Source organism: Patella vulgata, chromosome 5 (genome assembly GCF_932274485.2).
Source record: "Patella vulgata chromosome 5, xgPatVulg1.2, whole genome shotgun sequence".
NCBI classification, from domain to species: domain Eukaryota; kingdom Metazoa; phylum Mollusca; class Gastropoda; family Patellidae; genus Patella; species Patella vulgata.
Window position 1 is genome coordinate 59,167,128 of NC_065883.2, and position 26,858 is coordinate 59,193,985.

Genomic DNA, 26,858 nt, shown 5'->3' on the forward strand with positions numbered 1-26,858 from the left:
TTAGTTAGAGCAAAATATTTCAGACCAAGACTATAAATTTGTTTACATAATATCATTGATGTAGGTGGTCAGAGGTCTGACCATAATTAACTACTAATAAAGGAAGTGGCACGTGGCCATATTTATCTTTTGAAACCAACGAATATTGATCAAATTAGTTTCAGAGTTTACCGTTTCCGTTTCTAATACTTTAGTTTCGTGTAAATCTTATTGGATCGCCTTCTCTTTAACTCCACGCGCTAATAGTCAATAAAAGTCATAGGACACGCGGGAAGTCGTCAATGAGCCCTCCTAGAGCGCGGGTAATTCGATGAGGATTTCTTTAAACATTTAATTATTCCAATTTAGATGTTGCTAGCGGGCTTTGATTTGGTAGCCAGTCACACATGTTGACAATAGCTATATTTATAGGTACCACATGATATTCTGGACTTGTTTACGTCCAGAAATAAACATGGCGGACAAATATGCGCGCCAATTCCCCGTCGTCTGTTAAAGTCAATTAAACAAACGAATGTCCAGTCGGTTAGGCTCGTCTGCAACCATAATTAGAATCTATCCTCAATATTTCGGGTATCGTCTGATGCGAATATGTATCCCATTATCTATATGTAATGAGATTAAAGTCTATTTCACAAATCCAGAGGAATTTAATCCCCACCCATCTTCCATGTTAATCAATAAACAATTTGTGCTTCGTATTTCTTCTGATCTAGGAGTTGCCGTTCCTGAATTTAATTAATACCAATTTGATCATAATGAATCATTTAGGCGAGCTCCAATAAAAAAAAGAATGTCGCTAAATTCGTCTTTGACTAACATAAGATTTCATGTCAGTCACAAATTGATAAGCATTATCACTGCTATGTTATATACACCAAGTTTTCTCGCTATACAAATTAACAAAAGATGCTTTAAGTTGGGAATCTACTTCAGTAATGATTAAGGTTTTTGTCTATTCATATTTTTTTGCTAGTTTATAATTGAATTATCTTTATACAAAGGCGTTTTGGGTCTTCCTTTCATTCTCTTTTTGTGTTCGGTTCAAGTGGTCGTACTTGATTTCTTGTCTCTGGCATGTTTCGCGACTCCGAGCTACACGATATCAAAGAAATATCTAAAAGCGACCGAACATGTTTTCTTGTTCCAAAAACTTCTTTCAGTTTGTTCAGGAATGACATTAGGGTCAATGGGCGAAGTTTAGATTAGGTATTGGACAGGTTTGGTGTATTTTAAGTTTAGTGTCGTCTGACTTTTTTTTAGTGGTATTGATAAATGAAGGTATTTTGGGTGGTACATAAGAGTGCATATCATAAACATAGCAAATGAACTTTTCAACCGGGTCATGTTTCTACCATAAGCGGAGAAAGTTCACAAGATTATTGAAATGCCGTCGTACCTGATATCACTGCTAAATCTGCTAAATATTATTGACACAAAATATGAATATAACTAAAGGAATATTTAATGTCGTTAAGATTATCTCAGTTGAGGTAGTATGATCTGTATGTTTGTTAGTTCATCAGTGGGGCTAAACTTCTCTATATCACGCTTTTAATTGGAATCCCAACACTATTGCCGACAGTGCACCAGACAGACTATAAAGCTGTCTTCTGCTCCAAGAACACTTCCCAAGGGGTGGATACATTAAAAATTGTAAAGCCACACTTTTTATGAGAAAAGTGTCACGGTCGTGTGCTTTATTCTTTATCATCAGATGATGGGATGGGGTGGGCATTCAAAGCGTGAGATAACGATATAGACATATGTGATCTCACAATTAATGCTTTGCATCAATGAAATTGAATTACGGTGTGATCATACCCCCCCCCCCCACCCCCTCGCCGCATCCCACCAAAGATACATTGTCACAGGAACCTGGCAGACTGCCTCCTGCACAAATTCCTGTATTTTCATATGGTGTCGCTAGATGAGTGTTCATTTTACAATTTGACTCTGTGTGCCATCACCCGGTTGGAACTTATTTCACATGTCTTTTATTGACATCTTGTTCTTGACATGTAAATGTATTTGCTATTTGTTACGATATGCTTGTCAAAATCAAATAAATTTTAAAAGTTAATAAACAAAATATATACTGTAATAAAGTCACCGAAAGATTGGAAAAGAATAATTTAGTTTCTAAAAAAAGCATTCTGTATACTAAGCATTAATATAGTAATATCGATCTTGCAGGATAATTAAGTTTAAGATTCAGGTTGTTGCTTTTCTTTTCAAGTCTTTTATATGGTCTGTACCTGTTTCTGAAGCTGGGATCTTGGTAGTTGACTATTACATGTTTATACATGTAAGAACAAAGACAGTATTGTAGTACAACGTCAATAAGTCTGTTTATTTTATTTCTTGTGTTTGTGTGCTAATGGCTCGTGGTCATTGTTAGCCATAATCAACATGGCTGCCGGGCAGTAGGCATCATTGTTTTGAACACAGACACGTTCAATTTTTTACAATACTGTTGTGTTTTCGTGATGACACGAAACGCAGAAATGGCCAGGGATTGATGACAAGGGTTCTTTAGAATCAAGGAATTTGAGATAATCTTGTTTCTAAGTTAGATATACTGAAAATAAAATAAATGAAATATTTAAGGACTAGTTATTGTGAAATATCCTTTGACGATTGTTGGTGTAAACCCCCTTTCTTTTTTTATAGTTCAAAATTTCGTTTTACTTTCCTTTACTACTCTAGGATCTGGAAGAGTTGCTATATGACCCGTGTTCTGGTTGATGTGAGGGATTAGCCAATGAAACGGTCTGTTGCAATCTGATATAAACACAGATCCTATTTCGTTTCGTTTTTTATAGTTCAAAATTTCATTTTACTTGTCTTCACAACATTAGGATCTGGAAGAGTCGTTATATAACAGGCGTTCGAGTTGATGTGAGGAATTAACCTATGAAACGGTCCGTTACGGCGAGTTCTTGGCGTGCTCTGCACGGAACTGTGGGTAAACGCCAACGCTGATTTATTAATCAATGTCTGACGTCATAGGGTCAAAAGCCTCCCAGTACAACTGGTCAGATCTTCATGCAGTGGGGGACATCGAAAGTATAAAAAACGAAACGAAATATTGACCTGTGAGGTTATAACTATCGTATAATTCTAAGGAACCAGTATAAAGCCGTGTACCTGAAACTTTGTTGCCCTCTTCATGGTGAAAGCGGACGTTATTTCACACACACTTTATCCCACTTCCTCAGTTCTGTCCAAACACTACCATTTCCAGTAAAGTAGTCTTTCCTGACTAAGCCAAGAATCGAATGACATTGGTTTGAACATTTTGCATAATGTCATTACATGCGTAAGAAAAATACTATAAAGTATAGGATAATGTCACATTTTTTTTATGATAAACAACATGGCGATAAACGAAGAATTACCACCCGAGGTTATACACCTTCCCGATTGAACTATTCATGTATTTGTCAGTTCAGGGAGGACGTCTACAAGTCTTAAGGCAGCTTTAAAATAACTTAATTTAAAGTGATTGCTAATCTTAAGTTAAATATTACAATTATATATAAGTTTGAGAACATTTACCTGGGATTAGGGATTTAAAATATTTCTACAAATACGATTGTGTACAAATATGATTTACTAAAGCACAATACCCATGGGAAAGGTTTCAAATTAAATTCAAATACATGCATGGTTAAAATTAGAACAATATAGAATAGGCAAGCATTAGTGAAGATAAGTAAAACTAAATTTTGAACTATAAAAAAGAAACGAAATAGGATCTGTGTTTTAATCAGATTGTATAGGTCTATATAGTAAATGTCGGGGGACAGCACAACACAAACCCTACGAGACAAACATGCGGACAAAACACACAAACTACATCAGACAATGCAAGCAATAAACAAGAAACTATTATATCAAATCAAGTGTAATACTCGAAGTAACTGCATCGCTATCCTATAATTACACACATTCAACAATCCACTCCTCGGTTCATTAGGATAGTACTGTTCATATAATTTTCTGAAGAATCCTTTCATTTTGTTTATGAATCAAGGCAAAAGAGTAAGACGTTAGTGTGTACACGTATTTGTTTTTAACTAAGTGATAAAGTAGCATTAATTGATAGAAGAGCTTTACAAGTAGATCAAGTTTATCTTAAAAATTAGTTTGTGTGTTTAACGTGTATTGGAAGACAACATGTCCACGACAATAAATAAACATACGATACAACATGGCGAATAGGAGCTAGTCAACATGGAGATCGGTGTTTGTGGTTCAAGTAAAAAGTACACAGTGCATATGGGGCCTTAGCAGCGAGTCTCTGAAAAGAAAAAGAAATTTGACATTCTTGTATGTAGAATTACATGGAATCCACAGCTCACTCGCCTTTCATCTTGTGTTTTCAATTGGACTAATTTAGCCATGTTTAATGAAACTAGGGTGCGTTTGTGATTTGCACAATTAACATTTAATTTTATCCAAATTTATTCTTGTGTATTTGTGCAAGGAACGAAGTTGCAGTAGCACTATTCATATTTATTGTTGGTCTATTTGGTATGATTGCTTTAGCTTGAATACTGAATAGATTTATGTTTATTATGCATCTATTTGGACACCTAACGAATGGCACTTAACGAAATGGTCCCACGGTCTATGAAATACAGTTTTGGTTTAGGAACAATATGTGAATAAATGATGAATAAAAAACAAACTTAACCCGAAATCATACAACACATATTACACAGCCAAGAACAACAATTGATGTTTATGTGTAGAGTTCGCGTGGATTCTAACGACAAACGACATCTTGAATTACCGTACCCGTGATAATAAAACGTAACTTTTAATTGGTTACTGGTTAAAACAACTTTTGATAATGTCACGCATTTATGTATTACATAATATCCAAATAAGCCCTTGTGCGTTTAGGTGTATTTCTCGTAAATACTACGATTAAATGTGTGAATAAACACGTAAAATCAACAGGTAGCATGTAAAATTAATCCCGAAATAATTCTAAAACGAAATTCTCAGACAAACTGGTCTTAATAGCCCACCCATGTAAATAAACATGTATCTAGAATATCCAGTCTGATATTGACACCTGAAAATCTATATCTTCTAGGTAGCCTCGGTTGATACTAGACTAAATCTAGTAACATTAAAAATGTGTTAGTTTACGTCAACGATGACCAGATTTTTCTAATTTTGTAAATATAACACCTTTATTTCAAAGGTTTGTTAAACGATATTCAATCTCCGATATCCCACCAAAGCTCTATCTGGAAGGTCCATGCGAGCATACCGTCGTCCAGTAAGAAAAAGGCGGCTGAACTAAATGGTGCCATACTTAATTATTTTGCATATCTGTTTGGGGAGGGAGGCGAACCACTGGATATAAATTAATGTCGGATCATGTCCCATATCAATAAACAACAATTCGTCACAAGACAAATATTTCACGGTTTAAACTTTGGTCTAACTAGCTAATGGTGAACAAGGATGGCCAGGAATAAAGAAATGTTAATTAATCCACCTGAAATAATCACCTTATCTTAATCACCTGAAGGTATCCATACATGGATTGGTCTACCAACCATTTATACATTATTCAAGACACAACTTCGTAGCAAGGTGGGTTAGAATCTTTCGCCTATAAATTATCTGAAAATCTTTCATTTCTCACGTTACCTGCACTTAATAAGACTCGCTAAATTTTACCCCAGTCTATCTTCAAACGATTTCCCATGCTCCTCTTGGTCTCATTTGCATATAAACCGTTTTCACCCTGGTACAGTCGATATGAACTAGGCAATTAGAAAGTAATTAAAAATCGTTTATCATAGTTAAGAGTGTTTTAGTATATTCACAATTGTAAATAGCATTAAATTAAGCTTATTTACACGCACGTATGCATACATAGATGCATTATGTATACCTGATAACGCTTGTTTCAAAAGCGTTGCTTTTAACATTGTGTGGATCGTGGATTAAGAAATACATGATTTAAAATGCACACTAAGTAGCTCATGCGCCAAGGTATATCGTTTATATTGAAGCACGGCGCTGTTTTATAGTTATTTGAAAGAAAACAAATGATTTTGCAAGTCCGGTTTATATTAGTCTTTCGGATGGGACCATAAACCAAGGTTATTGTGTACAAAGTAATAGTGCACATAGAAGATCCCTTCGTGGTTGGAATTCTAATAACAGTACATAGTTAGAAACTATGCTGACCGGGAAAAAGTCTCTCCTTTTAACAGTCAACATATAATGTAAAAATGAAGATGTTAAAATATCTTTCAAATACAATTATTGCGTTTTTTCTTCGGATAGATACTCACTGTAACCATCTGCCATATTGTCTTGTATGCATATCATGATTAATTCAATTCGTTTCTAAAGGTAGTCTATACATTATAATTAGAAAAGAATGAATGCCTATGGCCATACAATCGAACACTAATTTCCTAATGATCTGAAACAGAAATTGAAATATCTAGTATTTTTATATTGTATGTTTGAAGTAATATATGCTCAGTAAAAGTGTAAAGGGTTTCTAAAATTGTTGAATGATGAAAGGAATTCGTGAGCAGGCTAGTCATGCAACTGATGTTCTGATTGGTAAATTATTTACCCTTAAGGTACTCGGTATAGCGTGTCCACGATTCTTAGTGTACAGAGGTCTATTCCAAAAATATATATTTCTGCGTTAGTTAGAATTTAGCTTACATATAAATGATCAACAAAATTAACATTAGCATTGAGTTAAAAACGAATATCAATATTCGCGGTATTCAACTTTCAACGCGCGGTTCAATTACCTAATCAAAGTCTCTTGCTGATTTTGTATTCTTTACTAATAACAAGACCCTTTAATAGACGCTCTTTTCTGTTTCGGCTCCATTAAAAATGTTGGTCTTTTCAATGTAACAAGTCTCTGTTTGATGTTGTGTTAAGCGAAGTGCTGTTTTTGATTTCTCTGTCTTTATTTTAAGCGTTAGCTCGGGGCACAAATCGAAGATATCATAGTTAAAGTTCTAGTACAAACTGTAAAGGTGGGGTGTTTGATTTTTATCTCTTTAAATATTTGATCTGTTATTATCCTAAAATAATTCATGGTCTTTTCGTCCCATTGCTTTATACGGCGACAAATAAATTGTTCGGTTTAATTTATGTATATTTATGTGATGGTGTTCTGGTAATAGTACTATCTCTCACGGAACGCTAGAATTCTTGGATGGTTTTTTTTATTGAACAAATCGGTAAATGTCCGATATGCATTTAAAAATAGATTGATGACGTGGTCCGCGGACTCTATATCTGCGAGGTTCAAATGATGGGAGTTTAAAGGAGCTAAGTCTCTAATATTTGGGATGTAGAAATTGAGACGTCAAATGAGTAGCAACGCATATGATAATGTAATATGCATGTATATACACTGATTTACATTCAATCGTTTCTGTTTTAACGCTAATTTAAAATCAGTCACGTTCGGTGAAATACGCCAGAAGTCTCAATCGAATGGCAATCTCTAGCGTCTGTTTATTCCAGTCTACACCGATAGTATTTATTGTACATGCTCTTCAGATAAGAATAGCCTATGGCGTCACAGTTTGACATGACTTGTGGAATATATCTAGCCTCGTTCTTCGAGTCCCGTGTTAAAAATCGCGCTGAAACGCATTATGGTACAGGATTCGTGTACCAATGGTAAAATGTTTATTTTGTCTTAAATATTGGATATCAGAAGCCCATCTTTTCCCGGTGAGATCACAACATCAATGTTGATATAAATTGACAAAGTTCGTGTTTTCAATGTCGAAGACTTTGAATGATATTGAGTTAGAGACTTGGCTACTTTAAGAGAGTGTACTGACATTTCGATTTTGTTTTACAATTATTTGATGCTCGTTGTTTATACAGTATAAATATAGACATACAGTCAAACTGTTTAATAAAAGGGCTACAGGAAAACGAAAAATGTCCCTAATGTACTTTAATTAAACAGGAATATGTTTCATCTTAGTTGTGCCAATTTGGGATCTGGGTTAAAGTTGAAGTGTCAAAAATGCCATTTTAAATCGTTTAAATCATATAAACAAGAGAATAATTCAAACCAAATGGATTGATGTAAACATCAATAGACTCTAATATAATTATGAATTAATTTGATTGTGTGGGAATAATTTTATCAGGATGGGGTCAAGCTTTGATTGATAGGGTCAACACTTATTATCAACTGGTATCAGTAAGTTACTCTCACACCTTTCATAAAGTTGATAAATAAATACCTGAGATGTGGTAAAGGTAGGCTTACAAGTTTCTTTTATGTATCCCAGTTTGTTTATTGTAGTTTGTCAATGGTTCCGTTATTGTTCTTTATTAGTTAATATTTCTGAAGGAAGCTGCCTGGTCTTGCTTTTCTCCACAGTATCGATCAAAGGCTCTACATACAATGTCTAGTCGTTCGGATGGCATGAAAAACTGAGGTCCCATGTACACATTGGAGTGCACGTAAAAGATCCCTTGGCAGTTGTAATTCGATATAAGAGTAGGCAAAATTTCCCTCATAGCACACTGTATGGCATATGTCCGTCTTCAATGGCGCAGTCGGGGCAGAACAGTAGGACGTTAAATCCATTTCATTTCTGAATGAAAATGGGACTTATTCGTAGTTATGTCATTGCAAATAGGCAGCAGCTCGAAGAACCCGTTTATCGTCCGAATATATCCTGCGATGCTCGTTCCATATAGCACCATTGGTGGATTTGGTGAATTTTCACGGACCATAGCGAGTATTAGTCGATAAAAAAATAAAGCTTTAGGCATTTTATAAACTTAATTTGAGGATCAAACATGGGAGTAAAGCGTTACTTTAAAGACCTTGAAGTCTGGTCAAATTTCACATACCTCTTCACGCACACCTGTCGTTTGGTCAAAACATGCGCTCAGAACATTTGGCGCCAATTGATGTTGTTTGGTAGAAAATGGGGACTACATGTGAACTTTATTTCTTGGTGTTATTACAGATAATAAAACTAACCAACTTTAAATAATTTGTTAATTATTCGTAAAAAAGATGGATGGTCAGTCACTGGTATGGAATATAGCCACATTGTTAAAAACAAAGTTTGGTATGTTGATAGAGAGCTTGGATGATAAGAATGTGTATTTTTCCCACATGGTTTGGAGAAAGAAATTAAAATGGATTTAATGCCTGTCAACACCGGTTATGATATGTTTTATTAATATCTGTAATATTCCACTTGCCTGAATCGCTAACCTCCCGGCCATATGATTTTGGTGTTGAAAGGGAGCTGGATTTTGGCAGCTATAGTTCTATCACATCGAGGACGACAAATTGCAATTTTGTTAGTAGTGTAACACTACAAAACAGACTACCACGCACTATGAAATAAATAATGAGTGCTGTGTTTTGTGAAAAATGTGTCAAAACAGCGGCGTTTACACTTACTCTTCATGAAATTAAAAAAAAAACAAGGGCAGACCTGGGTTGTACGTCTCGATCGAAAGACTAAACACTTTTTTGCAAGCCCCCCCCCCCTCTCCCGCCAACCAACTGCACCATTTAAAAGAGGAAACCAGGCTGGGGTATCCAGGTGAATTTTCTCGAGCAACATCGGGATCACACTCAGGACCTAGTTATTGAATCAGTGCCATATTCACTGAGCCACCGTGGCTGTCGGATCTTCCGTCATGATGGGTGGGAAGTAAATATAGATAGAAATTTGAGTACAATTTTGTAATCAACGGTGTGCAGACATTAATCAGTGTAAATGGTTGCTGGTATGGTTTGTCGAATGGTTGCGTGAACAAGTGGGCCAATGTTTGGGATTTGAGGAAAGAATCCAATTTTTGTATTATTCTTTGGTGTTTGGAAGAAAGTTGTCTTATGTGTGAGATTTATTATTAGGGGGTGCTAAGCTATGTAAACTTAATAATAAAGTATACGCATGTCACCGCTATAACCTTTCCCCAAACGTTTAATTATTTAAATATTTATAAGGGCAATGACGTGTTTCAAAGGAAATACATTTTCGAGTTTATAATTCAGGAAGATTTCTAGGAACCATAAACATGTCGGTTCGCGTTAGCTACCGGAAACATTGATGAACTAATAAGAAAAGGCTGAGCTTATTAAATTGTTTAGAGAGGGAACATGGGCTGCACGTGTGTGCATGCGTATACCAGCTATTTAAATTGTCGTCACTACTGGTCAGAAATGTGATTACATCGAAAGCGAGACTGTTTAAAATGTCGTACGACAATAATTGTTTAATTAGAGGTGTTGTTGTTGATTTTTTGTTTTCCAACGTTTCATGGGTGTTAAATATCACAGATTGCTAAGTATATTTATCAAGGGATGATAAACCATGATGGTAAGTAAGAATTTGTTTGGAGTTCAGTTGATTTTTTGACCGATTCTCTCGTTGATTGATGAGTTCATCGTGGCATGTCACATGTTAATACAAAAAAATGGCGATTGACAATGACAAGAATTCAGATGTCAAAACTTTTTGTTGGTTCATGACTTCTTGTAAAGCGATGCTCATCAGTCATAATCTATGAAGTTATCCATCAGTTACCATTTACAATTCTCTCTGATAGAAAGGTTTACTACACCTGGTCGATTGTTTTTTTATGTTCATGCAAATTTGAGGGTCTAGAGGACCACAATTCATCTAACTACCAACTAAAATAGTTGGTATATTAGATCATTCGTGTACTATACCCTCCAATTTATACTAGCATGGACACAGTTCACTCAATTTAGTTGTGTATAAAGTGACATGGCTTTCTAATTGCAAATCTTCGTTTTGATCACTTGTAACTTGTGTCTTCATACATTCCATGCCACTAAAACATAAGCAAGAGAATGCTTAGTTGTCAGCTTTTCCATTTATGTGCGCTTCTAGTTCAACATGCTATATAACTACAAGGTTTTGGACAAAATCATGCCTAGACTATCTAGTGCTGATTGTTAACTGTCATTAATAATAACTAGAAACATCCAATTAACTTTGATATATGATGGTTACAGTAGCAAATTTCTGAAATTCAACTTGGATAACTTTTCTGACCGAATAATTAATGTTCATTCATACCGTGTGTATCTACAAAACTAAAATAGAAAGTCACCTGATTAAGCCAATTAATTTCCAACCAAAAAGGTAATCCGTCGTATTTTGAATGCATGTATTCGTCAATACATACATTTGGTGTGTCGAACGCAGTAAACATGTGTATTTCGGTTGCTTTAGAAAAAAAAAATGATTTAATTAATCTCGAAAATCGCTTATATTTCAGGGGAGGCAACTCTTGTTTATTTTAATCAAACTCTCTATAAAAAATATCGTTTACAGCAATCAGTAAATCTAACAGCAACAAGCTGGCGATTGTGTTTTCGCTATTTTACTAATTAATACCATCAGCGATTGAGATTGAATATTGGTGTGAGCATTTTAAACGGTTTCCACGTTAGTCTTCGAAAATTCGCAATCGGACCAATGAGAATAATTTTACTAACTTAATAATAGTAATAATGCTGCTGGAAATTACTTTCGCGATGTTGAATTTTGTATACATGTTTTATTTTTTTCCTAGCGTTTTATGTTTGGAAATGGCCAAAACATTTTCCGACGACGGTAGTTTTTAATGTCATGCCTTTGCTGTAACAAGGGTAGCCTCCCTTGTACTGCACACTAGCGGGAGAAGTGAACTAGAGTGTTTGGGGGATTCAAGTCGTCGTTTGGTGAATTTTTATCCGTTGCAAACTACCGTTTTGTTGAAGTTGTCTCTAAAAGGAATATCAATCCAAAAGTGGTTAATCCGTTCAATATATACAAAGATATGATGAATTAAAAGTTTGGTAGCATGACATCCCCTGCAGACCATAGTAAGGGGATAAAAACGCCAATCCCACCTATAAACTTTGTAAAGCAATTGTAAAGCAACTGCATTCAAGGTGATGGGCCATCTATCGTTGATATTTTGTTGTATTAATTAAATGTGACTTACTCAATATGTATTATTTAAGCATGAATTCAGCCTCGAAACATTATAAAGTCCAGAAATGCAACTGACGACCAACGACTTTAAATGGGGTTCTCCATTTATGTGAATACTTTAAAGGGCAAAGCTAATAGAATAGTGTCTAGTTGTTTGGATATCACAAGAAACCACACACCCTTTGCTTAGCGGGGCATGGAGTGCATAGAATAGTGTCCATGAACATGCCCTTGTTTCACACATAAAATCAGGAAAATATTGCGTCCTAAACGTTATTCTGAAAATGGCATGTGTCGTTTTGCGGCAGACATTGATACTTAAAAGATGCCATTCTTTTGTAAAGTGCATCGTTTTCTGATCCCGCAGGGTTAATTTGACAGTATTTACAAGTTTGAAAATTAAATGGAGACGTTTACTAAAGTGCCTTTAGTAAGGTGATAAAATGGTTTGGGTATATGGATGAAGGTGTCGTTTACGAACTTGATAGATATGTCGTAAACAACAACAAAAACCAACTGTGATTTTCTACACTTGAAGCAATAAGCTAACCTGTTCAATCTCCACTTATCTCCCTTTTCACAACTAGCGTTCTTTATTCTGCAGAACGTGATAATTAATGCAGGTGTGAATTTTGACGCAGACCTGCCTTGTTTGAGACAACATAGGGTTGCCTATCACAATACTAAAACACCTGATCGAGTACAACTGTCTGATCGTAGGTATCGAAACAAGTGATACTGATCCTATAATTAATGCAATAAATGACAAATTAACTGGATTAGACAGGTTCACTTAATCTTCATTCATCCCGTCCAGTTAGTTAAGATTAAAAGGGATTAAAAGATTGATCACCTTTTGTCTTATCTGACATAACCTCGTCTAGACAAAAATAAAATCTTAAATAAACAATAATATTTACATCAAAAACATATCAAAATAGAAACTATTTGATATGTTTTGAATGCTCATTTATACATTTTGTTAGAATATTGTATTAAAAATATATCCTAATTCAGACTTTGACATTTTTATTGAAGTAAATATGTTATTTTAGGATTTTGAAAGATTATCTAAATCTAAAGCCTAATTGTTCATTTGTTGTAATGTCCAACATTGTTCATATATTGCAATGTCCAGCATTGTTCATTTATTGCAGAGTCTAGAATTTGCTAAAATATATTAAATATCTAGAATTTGAATATAATATTAACCTTTATATGAAATAATTAGGTTGCTACAGAACTTCACAAGATTATTAGTTTTTCATTTATTGTAATGTTCTTTCTTTCTTCTCTAAATGTCGTAAGTAATGTAATTGATGCATTGATTGCTGTTGAAACTTACAATAGGCAAGAACTTTTTTCTTGAATACCATCTGTGCACCGTACCCAAACTAAAAGCTTTGATCATTTAGAATCAAATATATTATTCAGAAGTAAGATCAGAAGTTGTTGAACTGGAGCGATGGAGCCATATTTCACGTGAATCAATCTGATATAATATAAATGAATTAAAATGTACTTTTCTAACCCATTTTTATTGTCATGGATATTGTTTTTCACCATTGATCGTAATACGTCCAATAAGACTCTAGTTCTTCAGAAATTCATCTCGACGGAATGCAAAGAAACAAGCAAAATGGTTTCAAATTATTCAGAATAGATGAGTGAATTGTTTATATCTCAATGTTTTCGATATTGAGTAGATCACTTGATCTTAGTGATCTTAATGATAATAATGATAATTATGTTCTTCGGGATGACCAGACAGTGTCAAAAACAGATAGATTGCTCTAGACATAGACAAAGGTTTAAAATAACATATAAAATCTCTTTGATTAACCGTTACATTTAGCACTAATTATACAAATAGTATACAACTTAAGTGGATTAAAGTAAAGATTAATAAACCACGTCTTCTGATCAGTATTGACCTTATATCCCCAATCCCGTTAATCCATTGCGATAAACATGAATAATAACTGCCGTCAGTCGTTACAAATTCCGTCTCGCCGTCTTCGCCGATCCGATTTATTTGATCAATTATACAAGATTAAACGTTGATTGATGTTTGTGTTTTAAATTTAAACTGGGAGACGGAATTTTCCTAGTCGCTCCCATGTCTGATTACGTGACAAATCCGTGATTGACATATAATAACGATAATGAAATGGCCTTACACGATCTTTCGACCTGCGACAAAAATGAAGCAACCAGTCCATTCGAAACTTCAAAGCACCGCGTTATCTCATTAACATCAATTGCAACAATTAAAATAAAATGAGCCATCAATTACGGTTGGAAAATTAACAAGCGACAAGTGAGCAACAGGTTCCTTTCATTCCGATACACGAACCAATTTCCTTAGTAATGGTATTGATGTCGTTAAACGGTTAATGGTCCTATTCTACAACATGTGGTCGTGTTAAAACCTTCCTTCTGTCCTATCTTAAGATTTCTTCGACATTTGGCGGACGACATTCACCTAAATTATTCCTTTTGATCGCCTAATACCTTACACCCCTCCCGGTCAAAGAAATGGGACAATGTATGGGGGGTAGTCTTCTCCATCGCCATCTGCCCTGGAGTGTTTTATCAGACGATCTCTTCAATACAATGTCGTTATCTTCTGTACACTGTTACGTCAAATACCTGCTTCAGCGACAGATGGGCCATAAAAAGCTATTGGGCCGAAAAACAAGATAGTTACACAATATCATGATTTCTATTAATTGTGGTTAATGAATCTTAAAATCAATCGATAAGATTACAGTGATTTTATGGACGGGTTACGACATTCCAGATTTCTCTTTCAAATAGAAAATCTGAATAATTCAAGTGGGTCAAATGTCTTAACGCGTTTTAAACTACAACTTGGATGTCACCTGTAAAATATTTCGTTTTGATCATCTCCGATATGACTTTTTATTCTATAGAATCTCAACTGTGTGTCTTAATCAACTTTAAATTTTGAGGAGGGCAACATGCCTTCATTATTTAAAATGCATTCAGTTTCACCTGTTTCCTACATTGATGACGAGGCAATTATGTTTTTTGGGGGGGTTTTGTTAAAGAAAATAAATGAAGACATTAAGAGATTCATATTTGCGTTTTTTTTCAGCGCGGCAAATCAGGTGATCCATCATATTCGTTTCTGATCAAATAATGAACATGATGGATTAACAGTCAATCCCGAACACGTGGAGAGCACTATCAATATTATAAACTCTTTAATACAAATTGTGTAAATTCAGTTTATACATGCACAAACTTTGAAGTTCTTTCTACAGAAACATTTGCCGTATTCATAGGCATCCATTTGTACTGTTGGGTTCAATCATACACTTGTTTGCATTTCTTTGTTACAACTAATGTGAAATTAAGTTCATTTATTCAATTGCCGGGCCATATGGACTACATCAAAACAATTTTACAAATCATAATCAGATGCTTTTGTTGTATGGGAATTTTGGCGGCGGGTAACGGTGAAGGGGCGTCCCCACCTGTCGTTGGTAAAAGTACTCGGGTCGCTAGAACACTTGATGGCCGATAGTAAATTACTTAAAGGTATCTCAAGTCATTTAAGCTTTGAAGTTTGCCGCTCCACGCGACGAGCAGACTATAAAGTTTTTAATACCGTAAAGTTTCGAGCCCAGGGGTATCAGTTGGTTTTGTATCACCAACCTGTTTCTTGGGTCGTGATTGGAACGGTTGAAACGACAGGTGGATACCCTTATACCGTTTGTTTTATTGTTGCTGAAGGCCACCTCACGGCGCCCCTGTCAACACAAGCAGATGGTCATTCTACCAGCTACCGATAACCCATACCCTCGCTCTCGATAGGTCCGTTACACAAAAATCTCTTCGCTCATTGGTTTATATTTTCCTATCTTGCGGTGAATAAGGTCGTCAGTGTACTGGAATGACAGCGAACACGCGACCCAATGTTGTCGCGCGCCAAAAGGGGGTTTATTTCTTACAAACGTATAATATACAATTGTCGCTACATAAAAAAAAAATAAAGTAACCACAGTACACGTATTGTGGCTTCTTTTCAGTTTTTTTAATATACAGTCCATATTCTTATTATATTTAAGATAAATCTATGACTCCCTTTTAATGCTTGACTGAAATATGATAAACAACGCTAAACATTTTGTCAATCCAAACTGATAATAAAAAAGGAGAGAAAAAACTAACAAAGACTGTTCCTTACATGAGAAGAAAGGCTTAATAAATGTGGTACAGTTGCCGATCAAGGGTGATAATATTCATATTCTAGCATGAATTGGTTTTGGTTTTATTAAAAATGATTTCTATGAGATTTAATATCGAGTAGATGACATAAACGAGATTAATGTCGAGCGCGATTGTGTTACGGCGCGTGCACATCTATGTCACACACGCTTACAGCTATATGCAAATAAATTGAGATTTGGCGGGAAAATGATGTTGTTACGACATTGGATGGCCATCTGCTTATACGTAAAATTTGAATCAAAGATATCACATCGTGATTAATTCATGGTCGGGTGGTTCTGTGTCAGTGAATATGACGATAAAGTAATTTGAGGACCTGATAGCGAAAGGGTCTGAAGAAAGACCTGTTATTTCTATCTTCCTTCAGCCTTTTTTTAATGGGTCTTAATTCTGATTATTTTAACCATCTGGAGCTTGAGAATCAGGTGTCAAACATTTTTAGCGCGAAAAGACTGATGAACGTGTTATATTTTCGCGGTTATTTGTGATTGATGGATAGATATTAAGACAGGTGTATCTTATTTACATAATGATTTTAAAACACCGCCAAATAGCGTGTCCTTCATTTATCAAAAACACAGAAAAAATAAACACCTCGACTCAATTCACTCGACCTATCTACTTGAAAAAAATCCAGAGTGCAAAAATGAACTAAAGATAGTCTAAGCATTGTTTAACTGTTAATTTAGAGAAGAAATCTATTGTAAAGGTACAAATTATAACATAAAAGACTCTAATTGTTTAGTAAGCTTTCGTAATAATATTTTGAAAATCAATAATAGGTTAGAGGGCAGATGGACTTATTCACGCGTACTTATAAAAATATTAGTAGGTATGTAATAATATTGGGCATGTTTTGTATGATGGTGTTAAGACACTAATGAGGTTAATCATAACATTTGATGACGATCTTTATATTACGACACGTTTACTCCTAACTCAGCTAATTTATATTGATATCTGGTTAGCTAATTTATAAAATCTGTGAAATTTTGGCACATTCTGTAATAGTTTCGTGTTGATAAAATTATCATAAATTATCACCTTGATTGGCAGAACAATATTTTGGATACCCGTTTCGAAAAATAAAATGGCCATAGATTTAACGGTATCCAACACATAACATTTTATCTCAAATTTATGACATCCAAGTTCAAAGTGTCGCCCGTGCCGTGCTAACGTTTTGTGGAACACCCGATTCCATTTATCTATTTAACATTTTACGTATGCGAGCCCTGTGTCAAAAGTTTACATTATTTAATTCTAGCATTACCCAAGATTCCTTTCTATCAGTTATTGACTTCGAACATCTGATGCCACTTATCTATTTGTAAAGTTCACATAGCTAACATTTCATTTTCTTTTTTTAAAACATATAATTCAACTATTGATATACATAAAGTTTTGGTCTATGTTTGTATATGCAATCTGTTCCGTAAAAACAGGTAATACAGGTGTGTTATACTTATGTCCTGGAAATAAATATACCCTTCTTTGACTGTATATTCCAGATGGTGTAATTGGTCCATATCGCAACTTTCCATTAATCAAATAAATTATATACGAACAAAATATATTTATAATATACTTTTGTTGTGAAGTCTAGGAAAGGTGTATATTAATATTAGGGAGCGCAGATGGCGCACTTGTCATATAAATTAAGTCGTGTGTCTGTTCACCTTGGATAAATCTGTTTCAACAGGTGGAGTATACAATATAATATACGGTATTATACGACCACTTTTAATAAAAGCTTCAGGGGTACAGGTTAACGGAAAAGCGCGCCAAAATTCACCATTGACTATGAGGGGTATAAGACAGGGTTCTTCTTCTTCGCAAGTCTTCTTCATTCTTTCATGTGATGGAATGGGGTTGCATTTTGACGGGTAACCTTCAGCCATTGTAAAGAAAATAATTGCTCCTTGGTTGAAGACAACATAACTGAACATGTTCCAGGTGCACTGTCTTGTGCATGTTGATATGGTGGCACGCGCCCTTACCCCATATAAGGAAAACGTACCCTACAAAAGAAAGGCAGGTGCATCAACTGTCGGCAGCTGAGAACACAAAGAAACTTTTATGACCCCCATTCATCACACACAAAAACTTGGACCACTCTTTTGATTGGGGCCACGCGACATTCACCAAATTTGAATACATTATCATTTAAACGGGATCTTTAAACTAGTGGGGTAAAGGGGGGAATGTTCAGATGAATGTAGTGACTTAGTAGTGATCACCTCGCACCCAAGGGATTTAATTTTCGCGATATCTTTTTAGCAGTGTTGGGACGTAACTAGCTAGGATCTACAATGAAGGTGAGGGAGGATACTATTCTTTAATTCATGAAAAGACGTAACGGTGCTCGAGACAGTCCGACGACAGTTGGATAGCGGCAGACGATGTCTTAAGAAACTGAAAACAATGGGAACAAAACGGGTACCTGACGGTTAGAGTAACGGTAATCAAGTTGATCCTCCTTGGACCCGCTCATCAAGACCTATTGTTTTACGTTGACCAATTGCTTTATCAGGATTGGCACGCGACTAGCGTTAATTGGTTTTGTAAATATACTAGAGCCGGTACATAAGGCAAGTCGCTCGTATTATCCCTCATTCAATGTACTACTATACTCGTGAGCAGCGCGTGCCGGTTATACTATATTTACTTTACGGACCTTTTTGACAGAAACGTGGATAACCTACTCTCAATATTAAGAATTTGGATTTTATGCAAGGAATAACTTATGTTTGAAATTATTTTGAAGGTTCGTGAAGTTTTACTGGTAAAACTGCTATTTTAATTCCTTTAAAACTCATTGTTTAGTATACCCACGTGTTTAGTTGAAAACGCCGGTTTACCCATGCGTATTGATTGTATCTTTCAGGTTGTCAATCATTAGTGGGTGGAGCTTTGAGCTGGTTGGTTCGAAACAGGCTTTTGTGGACTGAAGCCAAACTTGACTATAACAGAATCAGTGAGACAGTAAACAACGTACAAGATGCGGTCACGGAAAGCGGCGTCGAGTGCCGTGCTCTGGATTATACCAATACTTTCATTAATATCACAGGTAGGTCAAATATTTATTCATTTAAACAAAATTACAAATTAATTTAACAATTAAATGTGATTTAAAGTGGAATTGTTTTTCATCTTGCGTGATACAGATAATGTTATGACGTTTTTCTTTTGAACGTTGTAGTTTACGTTAACGTACATTCGGACGTTATTTTAACATGCTTGCTTTGATTGTTTTAGGTAACGGCGTCAGGGGTGTTTGAATTGAAGTTAACGTCATTCCTAAATGAACATGGACTTAATTATGATGGAAATTGCTGCAATGGTTTACGAACGGGCGGAGTGTGTAGTTCTACATGCAAAACTTTCTTTCGAGTTTGTTTAACCCACTATCAAGCTAAAATCTCAAAAAATCCACCGTGTTCATTTGCAAATATAACAACCAAAGTGCTTGGAAATAATTCTATAAATTTTGATTCGGATTTAGCTGCGGATTTTATTAACCCTATACAGTTTAAGTTCCAGTTTTCATGGCCGGTAAGTTCCATTTTACGTTCTTTGTCGACTAGAAAGTGAACCTGTTTGCATCCTCTCTTGGCATCCTTCGCTGTTACAATTTTATCTATTTTTAACTGATGCACCTAATTCTTGTAATGGAATACAAATTTTAACCATTGCACCTTGTTGGTTAATAACAATATCGATTAGTGTAAGATATACTGGTAAACCTATATATGCAATGTACAGTATGCAATTAACAAACATCAGATATGCAATTAAACAATGCAAATCATGATTATCGCTTGCATAAGTCTGTAATTAAATATTGAAATCGTGTTTGTATGTAAATATATATAGATAAGGTAAACTTAGATAACGAAAATTCAATACATAATTGATAATTGCATACTTCTTTGTCTTTATAAAACAGTGGAATATATAGATACACACATAGGTATATATAGTATATGTATATACCTATAGAAGTGGTATTCTTGTTGACTATAGGCTGTTATTGATTTTTTTTAAAACTCTGTATGAAAGAGAGCAACAATTGACAACAGCTTGTGTTCATTGAAAACATGCAAATTGTATTTAACCTAACTATATCTTTTACTCTTTATTTACAATACCTGAAATAGTAAACACAACGAATTTACCTTGAAATTAGAACAACCCGATATCAAGGCAGTTATAATTTAGGTTAATAAAGCTATATTTTTGGTATTTCTGTCTTAGTCTACAAGTTAGTGCACGTATGCTGGTAATTAGCCGAGAACATTTTCCTTCGTTAATACGAACATTACGTAAAAAAGATGACACTGGCTTTGATGCTATTTGCAGATATGTTATTGATTAGAAATAGTAGTATATAGGGAATTATGTAGGTTAGAATACACCAATGGTAAAAGCATGCTATATTCTCAAGGCTTAACTTTAACTCCCATTTCACCCTGGTTTTATTTCTCTTTCAGGGCTCATTTTCTTTAATTATTGAAGCCTGGCATGATAGCACGCTTCATGGCCCAGTACAAGGTAAGGCCATTGTAGTTTTATTACTTATTGCCTGCATCTACATGTATACCATTCCATAAACTGATATATGATGATATCTGTTTGGTATTTATCAATAGTTGTTTTACATGGCACAAAACAAGTCATATACAAACGTGTTCAAACGGGAGTAGAGGTCACGTCTGTTGGTCTTCAGTTATTGCCACTGATAGCAGCAGCTAAATTCAGAAGACGCTACGGTTTTGTTTTTAAAAAAAGCTAGTTAATTAATTCTATTTCATTGTTTACGTAATTTATCAAGAACAACTGTAACTTGAATTATGAGATATGAACAATGAGATGTTCTAAAAAGTTTTAACCAACTTCAAAAGGTTAATGAGAGCGACACGCGCCGAGGTTGTTCCTAAGATAACCAGCACCCAGGCCTGTGTTGTGTTACACTCTGCAATAAAGGATATGTTTTAAAGTCAAGTCGAGAGCAGCAGACAAAAAATCCAGGCAGTAGATGAACTTATGCAAGAAGATATGTTAAACCTGATAGCCGAGACAAGACATGAGTTAACAGATGCGTTGCTCGTCGACTCGACTGAAGCAGAGTGGAGTTTTCAGTGTTTTAATTTACAGATGTACACCATCTGTTTTAGCTATTTTGTGGTCTTAACTTCGCTCTTCTAGTCAGTATGGTTCGTTAGCCAATCTAGTCCATCAAAAGAGAGCGTTGCGTTTTCTTTCTAATAGATCTTGGTAGGAGGCTTGCGAGAGAGAAAAATCCTCGCCACAAATACTAATGGCACTTTTCTTCGTTTGGTTTTAAGCTAGACCCAAACTTGTAGAGTGAATACCAGCATGCCGAATAATTTCCAAGAGTTTTTGCTAACATAAGACACAAGTATTAAGCCATTAGTTTAAGTCAATGCTGATTGTCTGCTATGGATGTTCTACCTGTCTGTTTCTTTTCAATAGCCACCACAGTTCATAGAAAACGATCAATTAAGTCAATTTTCCCATGAAGTTCATAGATTGCTTTATCTAGTTATTCTAGTAGCTTCCATCGTTGACTGTTTAGAATATTAACTTATTATTAAACAAATGCAAATATACGGTTGCTAGGTTAGTTATAGTGTCGTAATGATGCAAGTAGGCCTTATAACGCGAAGTAGCGTTCAACATGATTCTATGAAACACGGGCCACAAATTCCAGGCCAGTCTAAGCAAACCATTGAAATTATAATCAAGAAAAAAAATCGCTATGTGAAACGTTACCAGCTGCCGTACAAAAAACCTTAGGTCCTACTGTTAATAACATTATTTTGATTTTTTTTTAAATCATGAGTGTGGAAATGCATGCGTTATGCCACACCTCAGTGTTTTAGGTCATTGGTCATGATACAAACGTGTGTTATTTTTCAGTGAACAGCCATTCATTGCTCTGTATTTTTGGCACTTAGTGATTGCATTTTAATTATGCAATTACAGATTGTTCATTATTGTAATGCGTTATACTGCTGGCTACAGCTGTGTCGTTTTGGATTATAAATAGAGTCGATAGAATATAGCCAACGTGTTATTGCTACATGACAATGTGTTATTTGGATCTGAAATGTAACAGATCCTAATTCAGTTATCAGTTCAAAATCTACAATTCAATGATAACTGGATTTTAGCAATGATGAATGCATGCTCACGTTGATACATGTAAGCAAATGTAGCGGCGCAACATGGTGCATAGTAATTCCATATTTAAGATACGAAAATACCAACGTATTTAGAGTACATGAACTATTTTAAGGCTATAAAACACCCAGAAGTTGTGATTGTCCGGGTCTGTGTAAATGACAGGTGCGGCCACTGAATGTATTCTCACTACTATCTCTTAACATAACCTTCCTTTTGTTCACAAAACACTACATCGAGGTTAACCTAGAGCAGACGATACAAATGTGCAGTTCGCGGGAAAGCACTTATCATTTTATCTACCAAATTTTAAACCTAATGACTTATATTAAGCTACAATATATATTTCAACTTAAGGTCCAAGGTAGCCACTCAACGTGTTGGTTTACAGGATTTGATTAGGTCTTCTCTGTGTTAAGTCGGACATTGTGTTGGTAGACCTTTGTTGACAATGACAGCTGACCCCTACTCCTTCTTTGACCCCATAAAAGCTGTATAAGGGGATTTTCCCATGGGTTGGGGTGGTTAATGTAAGAACCCAGTTATGGCTGTGTTGTCCAAGTTAGTTCCCCGTTCTCTTTCACAATGGCGTCGTGAGATGGTATTAATTACCCCTAGGTTTATAGTGAATGCTTTTCAAGCTACCTGACACATCCTACTATCTCCTCAAACCCTGAGAAAGTTGAAACCTGATAGCAGAATACAGAAATAAAATGGCGTAATATATCATAAGCTTGGACGACATAGCAGATCTACCAATTTTGATAAACCAGCGACTCGGTAACACAAAACAACAACTGGAGAGAGGGGATCATAACAATAAAGTGACACGTCAGTCAAAACAATCTAAGATAAAACAAAATGCATCCATGTAACCATTAAATTCTACTTGCAAGATTGTCAGTAGCTATTCGTTCATATTAGACTGTTGCATTAATGTGCTTGTACAACCATGCATACAATTTATATTGACAACAATGTGCCTTGTTATCTAGTATTGATTTGCCATTCTCTAAATTGTTCTGTTTTCATTCTGTCGTTTGTAATGTTCAAATTGTTTTCTAGAATTACAAATTAATGATCTGAATTTTTTCATTTGCAGACAGTCCTAGAGAGTTGATTTCTCATTTGCCAGTTCAGAGATCAGCCGAAGTGAGCAAAGATTGGTATTCACTATCACTTAAAGATCTTTACAGGGAAATTAAATATAGTTATCGTATCGTGTGTGACAAAAATTATTATGGAAGTGGGTGTTCTGAAATGTGTCGCCCTCGGGATGACCAGTTCGGGCATTATACTTGTAGTGTCAATGGAACTAAAGTTTGTTTGGATGGCTGGACTGGGGAGTATTGTGAACAGGGTAAGCTAGTGTTATTAATTATTATTTTCATTATTTATTAATTCTATTGAAACACGTGTGCGTTGCTTGGGGTACACGTCACTGTTTTGGTGTATGTGTCAAACATGGAGGACAGACTTGCAAAGTTCGTTGGATACAAATTTAATTCGATTTAATTACAACAATTATGGGTCATTATTGCGCGAAAGACGCAACAAATTAGTCATATCAGATGACACGTTTGCCAATTATTCTGGATTAACTTCGTCTGATTTATATGTTAATTAAATTGCTACGACATTAATCTGTGAAAATTGGTTTTCAACAGATGCCTATCTTATTGTATAGCAAGGCCATAACACCAAATAGTAGCCGATTATTAAGGTGTTAATCACACGTAGGTAACAACTGTAGGTTACAAGTGTTTCTTTTGGGATTTACCAACGACTCTGAAGTGGCCTCTGTACTTTTGGATAATAGGCGTCAATCAGAATAGTTTGTAAGCTATCCAAGTTAATTAGTTGAATTACTGTAGCAGATACTACCTAATGGCCACTGTACGAGGTTTAGGAAGTGAAATCGCACCCAAAAATTGATATTAGTACATACACATTAGAAATACAACCACTAAAATCACGAATAAACATCAAATCTAATACTGGCAACATGCTTTGTATGTACAGGTAATATGCGTACATGTACGGTATAGTTTTCACCAAGTGTTCAGAAGATAGGCTTGACACACATCAATATTTTCCCACAAGTCTACATCTCGAATCGGGGCCATCTGCTTGCTTGATCGGGATTCGTCCTGAAAACAAGTGTGTCTTTCAGTAACATCGTATAGTACCTTTTATTGTTCCGCGCCATCATTCATAAACTTCTCTTCTTTTAGACAATGTCAGTGGTATGCATGACTGACTTCTTATCTGAAATACGTGAACATCTATAATTCGGTACGTGTTGTACAGCTTGCATGGTCTACCCTTAAACCCTTACAGAATATTTCGATTTTTAAAAACCACATGCTTTTCATCTACGTTGAAATAAATTGATCCTTTTGCCCCACAATACAGAGAGGAAAAAGTTCGGATCGATAGGCCTATAGTATTAAAGTGCTTTTTGTGTTAAATTTGAGTTTGGTGGCGTGTGTGTACCAATTAACATAACAAAAAGTTAAATTCATTCTTTAGTGCTCAGGATCGTGCCGGAGATTCTAATTTTTGTAGCATTTGAAATGGACAAGAATAAATTATGTGTGTATAGGATACCAGTAATGACATTATGATAAATTGTGGTTCATTATTTTTCTGTCAAAACATTTGCTTAATAATGAAAAATTAAAATTAGGTCATATTTTGAAATTTACCTGAGCAGAGATATACATGGGTAATTTGTACTCGGGTACAGACAGGTGTTTTAGTCGAGCCCCTCCTTGTAGGCAATGCTGGTTGAAATTCTTAAATTCCTTAACAAATTTAAAAGGGGTGTGGGCCAAAATTAAAAGATTGGCCCCTGGGATGTGTCGAGTTTTTGGTCAGTTTAGGCAGCTGTTCAGATTCCGATGTAGCCATGGACAATACAATGTAATATGAACAAAGAAAGCAGATGCCTGGTTGACCATTGAATACTCAGCTGTCCAGACACCCCGACCTAAAAACAAAAATGACAGCTGCTCACTTTAAAAAGTTTGGACATCCATAAAACTAGGATTAATCAAACAATTTGTATCCAACTTTGCCAAGCAATAAAACATACATTTCATTAAAATTATCAACTCTATTCGATTATTTGTTGGACTACCCGTGGAGATTGTATGGGTAGTTGTTTAGCTTTTATTTACTAGTTGTTATCTGGAATCTAATTAATCAATTCTGACACGTAGAGAAATAGTGGCATGTATTAATTATGAAATATCATTTAATAACTGTTCATATTGTCAGAATTCATGTACTACAATTATTTATTTCATGGATTGTAAATGATTTTATTTTTGGTTACAGCAATGTGTTTACCTGGTTGTCATCCAGACCACGGATATTGCGACAAACCGAACGAATGCATGTAAGTGTTTTTTCATCTATTTATCAAATTGCTCCAATCATGATAAAATTAAGATATTTTGGTGTCTAGAAAGCATCGCAATCCGTATTTGACCTTTAGGCTTCCGTATTTATTTATTGCTAGACTGGAATCCTAGGGGAAGGCTAATCAACATGCCAACACCCCGCCTGTTTTGCAATTCTGGCAGGTTCATCAGAGCATTGAAGGATATCGACAACAATTTCTGCTCGTCTAACGGTAAATAATGGACGAATTGGGCAATAAATCTCCAATTGGACTATTGACTATTTATGTCTATTGGTTGTTATGACTTAGCCAGTCCCCAAGGAATATATAAACAAGATGGTGTATGTTTGTGTATGGTTGTATGTTTATTTATGTTAGTACCATGTTAACAAATGCTACTATAGTCTGTTTACGATATTAGTAACAAACTATAAAGTGTGGAAACCGACCATCCTATATCTTAATATTGGTTTCAAATGGAGTGACAAATTGATTAAAAAACTCAGTTTGTTGATTTTTGGCCTTGCAATTTGTATTTTATAAAGCCCTTAAGGGCCAACTATTTTTTCTCTTTGAGATTTGAGTATATGAATTCAACCATGGAAATAGTCTACCATTTTTCTAAAGAGTTCCAATACAATGCTTAAGGCAACATTACGCATTTTCTTAAAGTATATATCTTTTACATGATTGACTAAATTTAATTACTTATATAGACCCCTATACAAATAAATTTCTCAATGTATCAACCTCATCAGGTGATACTAAGAGCTTACTATGTAGGTAGTAGGTATATTTATATAAGTTATTAGTAATGCTACAGGTGTTTAAAAATCGTACTTTGATAATAGTGAATATAGGTAATAGGTAACAATAGACCTAGGTTTAACATCCTTTGTTTGAATAATGACTTGTATTAGTATACTATAAGTGTGCTATACGTCTTTAATTACTTACATTGATCT

At 35.1% G+C, this 26,858-nt stretch overlaps 1 protein-coding gene and 1 long non-coding RNA gene across 5 annotated transcripts in view; one reads left to right on the plus strand and one right to left on the minus strand.

Moving 5' to 3' along the window:
- Positions 1–26,858, plus strand: part of LOC126820741 (delta-like protein 1) — an 86,316-nt gene that overhangs the window by 52,472 nt on the left and 6,986 nt on the right. For 2 of the 4 annotated variants that reach the window (XM_050548841.2, XM_050548842.2), the window contains 5 exons: positions 19,165–19,347; positions 19,536–19,832; positions 20,771–20,831; positions 23,587–23,844; positions 25,827–25,887. In XM_050548841.2, the coding sequence (XP_050404798.1) occupies positions 19,279–19,347; positions 19,536–19,832; positions 20,771–20,831; positions 23,587–23,844; positions 25,827–25,887 (746 nt within the window). In that variant the 5' untranslated portion in view covers positions 19,165–19,278. Of the gene's footprint in view, positions 1–10,370; positions 10,389–18,895; positions 19,045–19,164; positions 19,348–19,535; positions 19,833–20,770; positions 20,832–23,586; positions 23,845–25,826; positions 25,888–26,858 lie in introns of those variants that run through there. The other 2 variants (XM_050548844.2, XM_050548843.2) reach the window with 2 other exon arrangements.
- The window catches only part of LOC126820806 (uncharacterized), a 124,026-nt gene continuing 99,286 nt past the window's right edge, over positions 2,119–26,858 (minus strand). Inside the window, exon 3 of the long non-coding RNA XR_007680151.1 lies at positions 2,119–2,581. This is a non-coding gene — a long non-coding RNA (uncharacterized LOC126820806). The remainder of the gene's footprint in view (positions 2,582–26,858) is intronic.